General features: G+C 38.4%; 1 protein-coding gene across 4 annotated transcripts in view; it reads right to left on the bottom strand.

The window, feature by feature from the left end:
- Positions 1-14879, bottom strand: part of LOC148862524 (uncharacterized) — a 97160-nt gene that overhangs the window by 60678 nt on the left and 21603 nt on the right. For all 4 annotated transcript variants that reach the window (XM_088974926.1, XM_088974928.1, XM_088974927.1 and 1 more), the window contains 3 exons: positions 7008-7080; positions 6852-6909; positions 5525-5620 (listed from right to left, as the gene is read on the bottom strand). In XM_088974926.1, the coding sequence (XP_088831052.1) occupies positions 5525-5620; positions 6852-6909; positions 7008-7080 (227 nt within the window). The remainder of the gene's footprint in view (positions 1-5524; positions 5621-6851; positions 6910-7007; positions 7081-14879) is intronic.

The raw sequence follows: 14879 nt of genomic DNA, 5'->3' as shown, positions 1-14879 counted from the left end.
CTGAAAAGCACAGTAGGAAGGAAAGAAGGTTACACAACAGTATAGTGACTTGGTTAAACTACTTACGGAAAACAAATTTGTATTTAGTTTAGGTACATGAAGGGCAGAAGGTAGGAACAAGGAATTCGTAGCCTTGATGGTTCCCTTACCAGAGATAGGGGCAAGTGAACCATCAGCTAAAGTGATTTTATCACGTCTAGGAAGCAAGTCATATGAAACAAATAGGGTAGAAAGATTGGTCATATGGTCAGAAGCACCTGGGTCAATAATCCAAGGGATCTTGAGATTACCTGAAGTGGTAGCATGATTGGCAGAAGCCCTTATACGTGAATGAGCAAATGCTGAAGCAGCAGAAGAATTGCCTGAAGGGTTGGAAGAAGAGGTCACATCACTCAGCTGACTGATCATCTTCCCAAACTTTTCATATTTTGCTCTCATGGCTGCCAACTATGCAGAAGCAGACATTTCTTCACTATCTGGCCCAACAGCTACATTTGCACTTCCTGATCTTTTACTATCATACTTTTTCTGAAACCGACTGGGAACAAGATTAGGATGTAGTTTCTAGCACTTATCTTTGGTGTGCTTTGACTTCTTGCAGTACTCACATATAACTTCTTTCTTTCCTATGCCACCAGAAGTTCCAACATTCCCTTTGGGTTTAATCCCCATATTGGCAAAGTGATCATTCATATCAGCCCCTTGAACCTGAACAACCCTTCTGCTCTCTTCACTACTCACCAATGCATAAGCTTGTGACAAAGAGACACACTCCTTGGAAAGAATATTCTGTTTTGTGATATCATATTCTGGGTTTAGTCCAGTTAAGAACTCAAATACCCTGTTTGCATAATTGGTGGTGTCCCAAGGTACAACTTCTATTAGGTCAATCTCTTGCCATAGGGACTTCAGGGTTGAGAAATATACAGCAAGAGGTTTCCCCCCTTGTCTTAAATTCTTTACATCACTTCTCAATTTATATGCTCGGGCCACATTGAGTTTTTGTGAATAGGTTTCCGCAACACTGTCTCAAATTTCTTTTGCTGAATTCATCGATAGGTAGTATTGGCTGATTTGTGGCTGCATTGAGTTCACAAGCCACCCAATGACAGTGTAATTTTCTTGCATCCACTTCTCATAGGATGGATCATCTTCTGGGGGAGCCTTCTTACTCCCGGAAATGAATCCCCACTTTCCTCTACTACAAACATGAATCTTTACTGATTGTGACCATGCCAGATAATTAGTTCCATCTAGTTTAACTGTGGTCACAGTCAATAAGGAATCATTTGGAGTCCCCTGAACCAGTCCATATTCAGCACCACTTTTGTTTTCAAACTCTGAGGAGTACATCATGTAAACACTCTAAACAGAGTTCAGCCAACCACAAGAAGACAATATATTGAGTTCAGCCTTCAAGAAGTAATTAGAAACTCCTAGGCACTGTGCACTCAGCCGAAGTACCTTTTCAAAGCTGTGCACTCAGCCAAGAAGAGTAAATACCAATTGGTATTGCTGAATAGGCCTTTTCACAAACACAGTGTGGGCAATAGAGACAGCCCCATTGTCAAGGAAGAGAAAAGACCCCAAAAAATAGTTCGTACAGCCCCTTAAAATAGCCAAAAATGAGTAACAATACACAGCCTTGTTACAAGGATGTTTCGGCAGGTTTTAATAGTCTAAGAAGAAGAGAAAAAACAGCCCAGAAATTTCTGGGTTAAACCAGATTTAATGCAGTCGAAGGTAGTACAGAACAGCTAGGGTTTTCGGACACTTCAACAGTCCAAACACAGTCGAAGATAATACAGAACAACCAGAAAACTTATCACAACTTACAGTTTGAGCTTCAACAGTCCAAACACAGTCGAGCTTAAAAAACAGAACAATCAGTCCAAACACAGTCGAGCTTCAATAGTCCAAACACAGTCGAACTTCAGAGCCGAAAAACTGAGCACAACTTACAGTTCGAGCTTCAACAGTCCAAACACAGTCGAGCTTCAAAAACAGAACTGAGTTGTTCCCCTTCTCCTCCCCCTTTTTTTTTCTCTGATTCTTCCTGGCCACCGAACCCCTTCTCCAAGAGATTCTAGTCTTGGGCTCGTCCACTGACCTCCAAGAATCAGGTAGTATGTGACTAAACTTCCATCCCATGAAGAAAACTGAAGAGAGGAGAGCTTGAGAGTTCAGCAATGAGGGTCTGAGAATGAGAGTTTCGAACCTACACACTCTCAGCACCCTAACATTCTTTTATTAAGATATATTTGAATAATTACAAGGAGGCCCTTAGGTGGGCAAGAATTTACAAAGAACTTAATATAGACAGGATGGGCCCAGAATAAGGCCCATTACAGAAAAGAAACATAAATAACAAGAAAGAATAAACAACCTATGGGCCATTCGGCCCATCTTCTCTACAATCTCTACCTCCAGTACGACCACCACCACAGTTATATGTAGGTCCACCACCACCACTGCTACCACCACGGCCAGACTGAGCTCCTCGGGCTCCACCTCTAACACCACGGCCCCTTGACACTACAAAGGCTGATCTATCTAAGACATTAGAGTTCTCAGTAGATCCAATAGAAGTCCTCCGAAGTCGAGAAAACACCTCTTCTAAAGGAGAGCTGACCCTCCTAGTATCTGAGCCCGTATTGGTTCATACTCAGATTTCAGCCCCACCAAAAATCGAGTCACGTCAAGCTGTTGTAGATTAAAGTATTCCTGATACAGCTGATATACTCTGGTTGTATTGTCATGACCAGAATACAACTTCTTAGCATGGTCGCACACATCTTTGGCAGTGTCAAGAAACATGAAATTTACACTAATCTTGGGTTCCACACTATTCCATAACCACGTAATAATTTGTGCATCCTCTTGTTCCCAGTCTTCATACTCATGAGAATCAGTGGAGGGTTTCCCCTCCCTTATGTGTTTCACCGTCTTCTTTGCCTTCAAAAAAACTTCTACAGATTTAGCCCAAGGTACATAATTCTCTCCATTCAGTTTAATGGAGGTCATTTGAACATTCAAGTAATCAGTAGGTATCATCACATTAGATTTTCTATCACTGTTATCTCCCATTGCTGAATTCTGTTATCACTGAATTCGGCACACTGCACATTGTTTGATCACACTGGTTTCAGCACTTGTTATTGCTGAAGATTGCACTCTTTACACCACAAACCCTACCCTATGACTACCTGAAATCTCACCACTATATGAGCACCACTCCTCCTCATCACTTGAAAGACAAACCACACAAGAAGAAAATCAGTCCACACAAGACACCCACTGCACCACACGAATCAGCCCTCTTCTCTTCATCGATTAGGGGAGGGCTTCTTAGAAACCATAGCAGCCGACCACACAAGACACAACTGGAGGCATAGAAACCACTCCTTTTCAGCCCTTTCCCTTATCTCCAATCGATGGCAGAGAAATCAAGGGAAAACCCTAGATTGAGTGCGTAGAGAACAGAAATCTGGGCAGATCCGAGTTGCTTAGTTGAGCTCTGGTACCATGTTATAATTCAGCCTGCCTTTGAGTTCTGTTAGTCTAGTAATGGCCAAGAAGAAAGAGGAAGAAACAGGGAAGAAAGAGAGAGAGAAAGGAGGAGAAAAAGAGAGAAGAGAAGTCTGGTTCGAATTAGGGAAAAGTAACTCTCCCATTCGGCCAGACATGTTTTTATATTATTAATATAATGGAAAAGACACATGTGCCCTTATTTAAGTGAGGGACACTAGTTCTAATATAACATTACAGATCAACAACCTCAACATAAGTATAAAGACAGAAATACCCCTACACTAGCAGATGTTAAAAATGCCTTCCTCAATGGTGACTTGCAAGAAGAGGTTTACATGTAGTTACCTCCTAGATTTTATAGTGCAAAAGCAGGAAAGAAGGTATGTCGGCTTAATAAGGCCTTATATGGACTGAAACAGTTGCCCAAAGCCTAGTTTGATAGATTTAGACAGGCTCTTGAAAAATTCTGCTATGTGCAAGCCCAATCAGATCACACTCTTTTTATTAAAAAAGAGGATTCCTCCTTAACTCTTCTTGTTGTATATGTGGATGATATTGTGGTGACAGGGTGATACCTGTGAGATTGACTCTCTTAAGTAACTCCACCAAAAATTTGATGTCAAAGACTTGGGAGAGCTACGTTATTTCCTGGGTGTTGAGGTAGCATGGTCTAAACATGGGATTCTTGTTTCCCAAAGAAAGTATGTTCTTGATCTTTTGGAAGAAACTGGGAAGCTAGGTGTTAAGCCTATTGACACACCTATTGAACAAAATCACAAGATCAATGTAGAAGGTGGAGAGTCCCTTGAAGATAAAGTTATGTTCCAACGGTTGATTAGAAAACTTCTCTATCTTTGTCTCACATGAACAAACATCTCTTATGTAGTCAGTGTTGTTAACCAGCATATGCATTCCCCTAGAACCACTCGCCTACTTGTAGTTGAAAGGATACTAGCATTTTTTAAGAGATGTCCAGGCAGAGGTATGCTCTTCAAAAATAATGGTCACATGAAAATAGAAGTTTACACAGATGCTGGTTGGGCTGGATGTGTTGATGATAGGAGGTCTACCTCTGGGTATTGTGATTTTGTAGGAGGAAATCTTGTTTCTTGGAGAAGTAAGAAACAAGATGTTGTTGCTCGCTCTAGTGCTAAAGCTGAATATAGGTCTATGGCGAATGGTGTGGTTGAAGTGTTATGGTTGAAATCCCTATTTAAGGAGTTGGGTATTGCTTATGAGAAGCCCCTAATGCTGTACTGTGATAATCAGGCTGCTATTAACATTGCCCATAATCCAATACAACATGACAGAACTAAGCATATTGAAGTGGATCGCCACTTTATCAGAGAGAGAGAGAGAGAGATAGTTGCTTCTCAAGAAGTGTGTCTTCCATATATCATCTCCAACATGCAACTTGCAGATCTCTTCACTAAGGCAGTTTCTAAGACAAAGTTGGAGGCTGGCTTATGCAAGTTGGGAATGACTAATATCTATTCCCAACTTGAGGGAGAGTGTAGATATGTAGAACAATAATGTGGACCCCACTACTGTTTTTCTATTTATGTTACTTAGTGGTAGTTGGTACTTATTTTCTGTTTCTATTATTTCTTATATTTCTTAGCTTATGTAAGCACTAAGCAGTAGGGGTAATTCTGGTTTTTACCCTGTTTAAACTATTAATATAAATAGCTGAGTGGGGCAACAATCTAAGTTAAGACCCACTCTTTTTTACTTTCTTCTCTTCGTCTTCTCCTCTTCTTCTCTTCTTCTCAAATTTTCTTTCTTGTTTATTGTACATTACAACTAGGACTGATTGCAGTCCGAGACAAGCGGACATCTTAGAAACGTATGATCAATTACAACTTTTGTAGAACATTTTTAGCTGAATATTCCAAAAAATAAAAATGCTCACAATAAAGTCATATAGACATACTTAATTTATATTAAAAGTATTACCTATGCCCAATAAATAAACCAAAGATTGTTTGGATACCTAATCTGTGACAAAGCACCTAGTAGTTGTGCAACCAGGTCCAAAAGGAGCCCCCGTAAATCAACCAACGAGGGAAAATCTACCTGGCTAACAACCCTGCAATTATTAAGCCTTAAGTCAGTGCCAAGGGATAGAGCACATGGGAACCCTAAGTTTGAAGGTCCTACAAATTACATGGTTCTCATATACAAAAAGAAAATGATGAAAAAATGTTCATAAAGGTTCATGGTTCATTAATGAAGCCTCTGCATCGTACATTTCAAATTTTCAATTCAAAGAAATAGAGTAACAAATGCCATTTCCATAAACATGATGAACACAGATTCATAGACTTTGGCTACTATGCCAGGTTTCATAATTCAAAAAGAAGGGGAAATTTCTATCAAGAAATAATTTATAGGACTTCCATACTATGTCAAATATAATTGAAGCATAATTTTCTGGTACCAAAAAGAAAACAAATTTTGACAGGTTTATGTGAATTGTGAAATGAACATATGCATGCATACAGAAATTAAAAAATGAACAATTAAAACAACAGTGATGGTTGACTTCCAATTTCTAAATCATGATTGTTCACAAGTATCAAAGAAACACTAGAATAAACAGTGTGACAAAGTTTGATTAGTTTCAATAAACATTGTTGGCTGCTAATTTCATCATCTACAAGGGCTGAACTGCTAGCAGTAATGCAATGCTTAATATTGGCTAAATCATTAAACTTCATACTTATAGGTGGAAGGGGATTTGAATATGTTATGGCTCAATTGCTCAAAAATAACACCACTGGTTCCTGAGGGAAGCAAAGACTTTGTATGGGGAGATGAGAGCTGCATACAAATGGATACACAGATCAGCTAATACTATGAATGATGCTTTGGCAAAATAGGGGGTAAAATAGAAACGTGTTGTATTGGAAGATTGCCTCTAAGGGAAGAGTAAAAAAATATGCACCAAATGAATGGAATAAAAGAGATAGGTAGTGGACACTATTCTGTTAAAAAGGAATACTAGCTATAAAACCAACTCTTATACAGCATTCTTTTATCAAACTTGATAGAAGTTTTGATTATTAATGATAAAAAAAATATTGTTGCTGAACATCCAGCCTATATCAGCTTATATCAATTAGCTCAAAAGATAACCCAATGTAAGAATGAAATTCAATGAACTTGCAAGAAGGTCAGACAGATGGATATCCCATCAAGAAAGGATCAAGCAGTACTGATGAAATATAATGTGCAAATAAAGGAGAAACAGTTGATTATGTGTAGATAACGCATGGAACTTACACAGGTGAAGTACCAGTCCATTTAAAACAGCTCACCTGTCAGCATTGATTAACCAATCAAAAACGAAGTTTTCAAGCCCAGACCATAGTTTCTCTGCAATGAGAAGAAAATCAGGACTTTTGACTTCAAGGTAGATAAACAAGGTAGCACTGAACAAAGAGGAAAAGAGGCAAAATATAAATTAGACAAACCTGTAAGCCCTTCCTGTGGACAGCACTCAACAAAGCGAATACATGCTGAACAAAATATGCATTCTACTGCAAGCTGAGCTCCATAAAAGACCCACTATTAGACTTGGAGATAAACAAGGGAGGCATTTCTTACAAAGGTTATCAGGAGAAGATAAGTTGTTAAGGGATCAAGTTACATTAAACAAGCACCAAAAAGTTGGTTTTGAAAAACTTGCACTGAAAAGATTATCTAGTAAAAACAGACGCCTCAACAAATGGATGTGCATATATGTTTATGTGTATATGTATGTCTTTGTCTGTACATGTGTATACATGTGTATGTACATATAGGATAAGCACGCCTCCACTGTTTGTACATGTTTCTACCATTGCTACAGTAGTCCGAACCAGTAAGGAGAAGAAGAAGAAGAGGAGAAGAAGAAGAAGATGAAAGAACTGTCGAACCTAATTGCTAAACTCTATCAGTCGACCTCTTGATAGTGATTAGGCTCTAATTAAATGTACAAGGATTAAACTGCCCCTACTTAAGTATGGGACAGAGAACCTCTAATAAGACTGCCACATAAGCTCATAACTTAACCAAGGTGAGTTGACTAATCTACCCTTATTCGGCTAACTCTAACACTCCCCCTCAAGCTGGAGAATATATGTCATATAATCCCAGCTTGTTACATATATAGTTCACTCTCCCTGAGCTTAAGGCTTTTGTAAACAAATCTGCCCACTGATCACCTGAGCCTACATGTTCTGTGCTTATCTCTCCAGTAAGAACCTTCTCCCTCACAAAGTGGCAATCAATCTCTATGTGTTTTGTTCTCTCATGAAAAACAGGGTTGGATGAGATATGGAGCGCAGCTTGATTGTCACAGTACAACCTCATAGGTTTATCCATGTGGAACCCGATTTCTTGTAGGAGATTCCTCAACCACACTAATTCACATGTAGTGTGTGCCATGGCTCTGTACTCGGCTTCAGCACTGCTTCTATCCACAACCGTCTGCTTTTTACTCTTCCACGTCACAAGATTTCCTCCAAGAAATGTGTAGTAACCTGTAGTAGATCTTCTATCAGACACAAAGCCCACCCAATCTGCATCCATGTACCCAACTACTTCAAGTTTTCCTCTTGGTTTATACAATAGCCCACGGTCCGGAGCTCCCTTCAAATATCTTACAATTCTAAGAACTGCATCCCAGTGAGATATACAAGGGTTCTGCATAAATTGGCTCACCACACTGACTGCAAAGGAGATGTCTGGTCTTGTGATAGTCAAATAGTTCAGCTTCCCCACTAGTCGTCTATACCTTCCAGGATCATCAAATATTTCCCCTATATCACTGCTCAACTTAACATTTGGTTCCATAGGAGTCTCAACCGGTTTTGCACCTAACAGTCCTATTTCGTCCAATAGATCGAGAACATATTTTCTTTGGCACAGGTTTACACCTTGTCTTGATCTAGCAACTTCTATACCCAAGAAATACTTCAATGTCCCAAGGTCTTCTGTTTGAAAATGATTTTGCATAAAGACCTTTAGTTTGTCGATCCCCAATTTGTCACTGTCAGTTATGGCAATATCATCCACATAGACCACTAATAAAATCTTTCCAGCTTCTGAATCATAGCTGAACACTGAGGATCAACCTGGCATTGTTTCATTCCAAAATTCTTCACCACTTCACTAAACTTCCCGAACCAAGCACGAGGCGATTGTTTCAACCCATAAATTGCCTTTTTCAGTCTGCACACCTTACCAGCCTCCCCCTGAGCAACAAACCCAGGTGGTTGCTCCATATATACCTCCTTTATAAGGTCACCATGAAGAAAGGCATTTTTATGTCAAGTTGAAATAAGGGCCAATCATACATAACTGTCAGGGAAATTAACATACGGACAGAGATAATCTTAGCCACTGGAGAGAAGGTCTCTTTAGCAACGAGTCTGTCTTTCAGATGCTCCACACTACCATCTGGCAAGTATTTAACAGTATACACCCATTTACAACCCACAACATGTTTACCAGGAGGATAGTGAGCTCCCACGTGTGAGTATGCTAAAGAGCAGAGAGTTCCTCCTCCATTGCCTACCTCCACCCAGGTGAACTAAGAGCCTCTTGGACATTGTTAGGTATGGAAATAGATGACAATAGTGAAACAAACCGGCAATGTGAGGCAAAAAGGCGAGATACTGAAACAAAACTGGAAATGGGATGGAGAGTAGAATTATGTTTACCTTTCCGTAAGGCAATGGGTAGATCAAGTCCTGAGGGTCCAGCAACAGAAGCAACGAGGATCCGCGGACAAGGTAGAAGCTGGAGGAGGGGGCGGTGTCGTTCGACGTGTATACACTTGCCGAATTGGTGGTCGTTCAGTAGGGATCTGCACTGGATGAGGTGATGAGTCAACTCCAACAGGAACACCTGGAACGGGATCACTGACCGGAAGAGGAAGAGGAAGTAAGGATGGAGACGAAGATGCTTCAGTTCTTGAGAAGAAGGGAACAGACTCAAAAAGGTGACATCAGGACAGACATAGCACTTCCGAGTAATGGGATTATAACACTTGTACCCTTTTTGAGTCCGAGAGTAGCCAAGAAAGACACACTTAATGGAGCGTGCATCCAACTTGTCTATTCCAGGACTCAGATTGTGAACAAAGCACACACAACCAAAGATACGAGGTGTTAATGGAAAGGGAGAGAAGGTGGGGAACAAGATAGAGAAGGGAGACCGACCATGAAGAATAAAGGAGGGCATCCGATTAATGAGGAAACAAGCAGTAAGTACAGCATCACTCCAAAACTGTTTAGGAACACTCATATGATGAAGAATAGACCGAGCCGTTTCAAGGAGATGACGGTTCTTCCGTTCAGCCACCCCATTTTGTTGAGGAGTGGATGCACATGAAGTTTGATGAATGATGCCATGCTGTTCTAAATACTGTTGAAAGGAGGTAAGAAAATATTCACGACCATTATCTGAGCGAAGAACTTTGATTGGAACACCAAACATGCTCTGATACCATGTTTCTACTGTTGCTACAGTAGTCCGAACCAGTAAGGAGAAGAAGAAAGAGAAGGAGAAGAAGAAGATGAAAGAACTTTCGAACATAAGCTCATAACTTAAGTATGGGACAGAGAACCTCTAATAAGACTGCCACATAAGCTCATAACTTAACCAAGGTGAGTTGAGTAATCTACCCTTATTCAGCTAACTCTAACAGTACACATACATGATTAATTTGTCACCTAAGAAATTATACCTAGTCTTGTGCAAAAAATGCATATTGATGTCAAATTATCAAATCCTAGCAAACTAAACTCAACTCAGCCTTAACCCCAACTATTTGGATAAACAAAACTCATCCTGCCATTGTGTTCCATCAAGAGCCATGTTTTCTGACAAATTCTAAATCCTAAGATCATCCACACCACTTCAAACCACGTTTCCTTTGGTTTTCCTCTTGCTCTTTTAAAACCTTCTACTTTCCCTTATTTTGGCCCCAATCAGGACTAATCCTAGTCAACTCTAAAGGGAGCACACAAAAGTGTTTGGCACAAAAGACAAAAATGAATGGAGTCGAAAATTCTTGATTTTTTATGAAAAACAAGAAAAAACTCAACTAAATCCAATTTAGTCCCTTGAGAATGTTAAACAGATACCTTTTGATGAATAACTTAAGACTGATAATGGCTTTATGGCTACTAAAAAGGATAGAGATAAAACAGAGAGAGGAGAAAGGAAACCTGAAACCACTCAACAGGGTGAGTAGAATCACTCCAGGGCATGGGAATCACTCACACACATAAGGTGCAAGAACTCAAGTAAACTCCACTCATCACTATTTTACATTTATACACATATAGAAACTATTGGGGTGGTCATTCCTATAGAACTAGAAAAATAAAAAATTACATAATTTTCACTATCATAAGAAAACTAAATAACTAAACTAATTAACAAATGATCCTGTGACCTTAAACATGAACTAAACATGACCGGAAAAATCAAACTTTTGAGATAGACCCCATATAGACTACAAAAAAAATGTGTAAAATACCCCTGTGATCAGACTTAAACATGTGCGGAAAATGTGAAAAGGTAAGAGAAATCAGTCCAAAACAATTCTAGGTTGAGAAGAGAACGTTAGAAGAGAATAGGGCTAAAGGTAGGATAAATCAAACTAATTGATCTCAACTACTACCCTCTTTTATTTATTCAATAATAGAATATTGAAATTACAACTTTAACCCTACTAAAGAAATAAAAGAAATGAAGAAGAAAAAGACACTTGTAACTTGCTGGCCAAACACATCAGAATAAAGAGGTTTCTATCAACCCCCCCAGGTCAAGTTGGAGCATAAATATCATAAAGATCCAACTTGCTGTAAATGTAATTCATCCATACATGGCTTAAGCCTTTGGTGAAGAGGTCGGCTAACTGATCTAACTTCACATTAGGTGTAAGCACTTCTCCACTTGTAACCTTTTTCCCTTACAAAATGGAAATCCACTCCAATGTGCTTGATTCTTTCCTGAAATACTGGCTTGCTACTTGCTTGTCATAGTACAGCCTGATAGGTATAAAATTTTCCAAACCAATTTTCTGTATCAACTATTTTAACCTAACTAATTCACAAGTAGTGTGCACCATAGCCCAGTACTTGGATTCAGCACTACTTCTAACAACCACACTTTGCTTTTTACTCTTCCAAGTGACCAAATTTCCTCCTAAAAAGGTGCAATGGACGGTGGTGGACTTTTTATCAATAATTGATCCTGCCTAATTTGCATCTGCATACCCTTCCAACAACAGTTCTCCTTTCTTATACAACAATCCTTGTCTGGCAGCACCCTTCAAGTAGTGTAGAACGCTAATAATACCTTCCCAATATATTGAATCCTACACTAAAAGAAATATTTGGCCTAGTGATAATGAGATAGATGAATTTTCCCACTAGTCATCTGTACTTTCTAGGATCTCCCCCTCACTATCAGACATCTTAACATCTAGATCAATAGGAGTATCTACTAGTTTTTCTCTTAATTGTATTTCTTCCAACCGATCAAGCACATACTTTCTTCTTTGTAAGAGAAAGATTCCCCACTTTGACCTTGCTATCTCATTACCCAAAAAATACCTCAAGTGCCCCAGATCTTTGGTCTGAAATTGCTGCTACAATCAAGGTTTGAAGTATCAAAAATGTTTGTATCAAAAGGCAATTTTAAGGATACACCCTGGATACACATGGATACAAATGAAAAATTAAGATATACATGGAAATGCTATAGATACTCCAATAAATCATAAAATACATCAATAATAATAAATATAAGGCTTAAATGAGGTATACATACATTGTAACTTTGGGCTTCTTTATTTTGGGCTAAACAAGGGGTTTCTTGGGCTTCTTTATTTTGGGATACCTTGTAACTTTGTTCATTTGAACTTATAATTCTGTGATCAATCTTAAAGGAAAGGTCACATCTCATGCCTTTCCTTGGGTTTCCTGTAACTCTTATCTGTTGGATTAATAAAAAAATTATTCATTTATAAAAAAATGAGGTATACATACATAAAAATCACATACTTTAGTTGTCTTTATGAAGAAATATATAATACTCAACATATGGGAATACATACCTTAGTGATCGTCTTCTTGAATATCATTCATATATATTGCTTGTAAGAGGCTAAAATGAAAGTATTTAATTATCCAACTTCCCAAGATAGAAATCATTCACAAGAATGTAAGTGGTAATTCTTTTGGTATTCAAATAGTTATTTTCTATTTATTTTTATTTCGAGAATAAATAAATATTTTTTATCAGCAAAGGTATTATTAAATTAACTTGGAAAGTATATGTGATCAATACAATGATTGACAAGTGTCAATCTCCTCATACAAGCCCTCTTTTAGCCCATTTTCCCTTTCCTCCTAACCCACTTGAATTCAACCTCTATTTCTCTTGCAATCTTTTCTACCTCTCTTAGCACACATGCTAAAGGGTCTAAGGAATACACCTATTGGATTTTTCCCAAGGAATAACTACCTGTGAGTCTCCTTCTGCCTTAATCATTTCAAATCCCAACTATTTAGCTAGCCTGAGACCTTGCAATAAAGCCAACAATTCAGCCTTCAAGGAGTTTTCCACCCCAGTGGCCTTGAAAACATTGCCACAATCCTCTTCTCTGAATCTCTGAAAACCCCACCTACTCCATCCATACCCGGATTTCCAAGGGAGCTCCCATCGAAATACAATTTTACTCTATTACATGCTGGGGGTTTCCTTTCCAACCAAACTCTACCATTTACTCTTGAAGATTGTGCTATTTCAGCCCAAGCCCTTGAGAAGTCAGATATCAAGAAGGAATTGAAGATGCCTAAATTTTGTGAATATGATGTTTTTTTGGTGTAATAAGTAGATCTAAGTAGTTTTATGAAGAAATTAGGGGAGAATGTAAAATTACAAAAAAAAAGAAAGAAAATGTTATATATATATATATATATATATATATATATATATATATATATATATATATATATATATATATATTGTGATTTGACCATAAAGATTGAGTATGTTGTAGATTTATTGATGATCTATCATATCCAAAGAGCAATTGAAATTTCTTGTTTAATATATTTTTTTGTAATTTTTGGAATAAAAATACAAAATAGTTGTTTCAATAAGAAATTATAGTTAATTATATATTCACTTAGAAGTTGTTTGCATGACTAGATAGGATAATTAGATTTTTGTCCCATTGCTTAAAAGTTAGAACTTCGAAACTATAATATATAATAATAGAAATTTAGAAAAAAAGCATCATATTCACAAAACTTAAAATTTGATGGATGTTTTTGGTTTTTCGTTGCAAATCTAGGGTTTTGTAGTCTTTAGGCATAAAAGAGGTTTTTTTTTTTTTTTTTTTTTTTTCGGGGGGGGGGGGGGGGTTAGAAGCCTTCTTTCCGCTCTTTTTTTTATATTTTGCCTTTAATTTTTTCATAGCATATCAAAATGCTACAATACTAGATGCATATTGGTCATATGCTACCATTTTATCAAAACACTCTGAATAGCTTTGAAGTGGTGCCATTACAAGCATGCCATGATGGAAAAGGTTGATACAACCAATTTCACCCAGTTTCCCATGCTGGTCTCTTGCTGATATGATACAATACGCTTGATACAGGGCGTAACATGTTGAAATTTTAAACCTTAGCTGCAAGAATTATTTCAATTCCTTCTTTCCTTGTACATCACTCCCTATAATAATATCATCAATATATAAAGCTAGAATAATCTTACTAGAAGATATATCTCTACTAAAAATAGAGTGATCCACACTACATTGTTGCATTCCAAACTGTTGTATCACACTACTAAATCGACCAAACTAGGCTTTAGACAACTGTTTCAGGCTATAAATTGCCTTCTATAATTTGCACACCTTCTGATGTAACCGTTTCCGATCACGTATCATTTTTTCGTGAGGTGTCAATTTTTTGGTTGAGTACCTCGTCATCTCATCTGCTCCGACCGTGGCCTGTGACTCAGAGACTGAAGTGGAGCTCCTTGGTGGCAAGCTGCCTGGTGGCGAGCTACCTAGTGGCGAACTGCCTGGTGTCGAGCTACCTTGATGATATGCTTGGAGGTGAGCTACCTTGATGAGCTGCCTAGTGGTGAACTACCTTGATGAGCTACTTGGAGGTGAGCTACCTTGATGAGCTTCCTGGTGGTAAGCTACCGTGATGAGCTTCCTGGTGGTGAGCTACCTTGATGAGCTGCCTGCAAGGAACCAAATGTTAGAGGACCCGGGGTGGCTAACCCGGCGAGGTCACTCCGATACCTAAGTTAGCACTTAGTGG

Source organism: Nelumbo lutea, chromosome 3 (assembly GCF_056320005.1).
Source record: "Nelumbo lutea isolate HS-2025 chromosome 3, American lotus-T2T, whole genome shotgun sequence".
Classification (NCBI taxonomy): Eukaryota; Viridiplantae; Streptophyta; class Magnoliopsida; order Proteales; family Nelumbonaceae; genus Nelumbo; species Nelumbo lutea.
The sequence above is the reverse complement of the archived record's forward strand: the minus strand, read 5'-3'. Positions and strand labels throughout refer to the sequence as shown.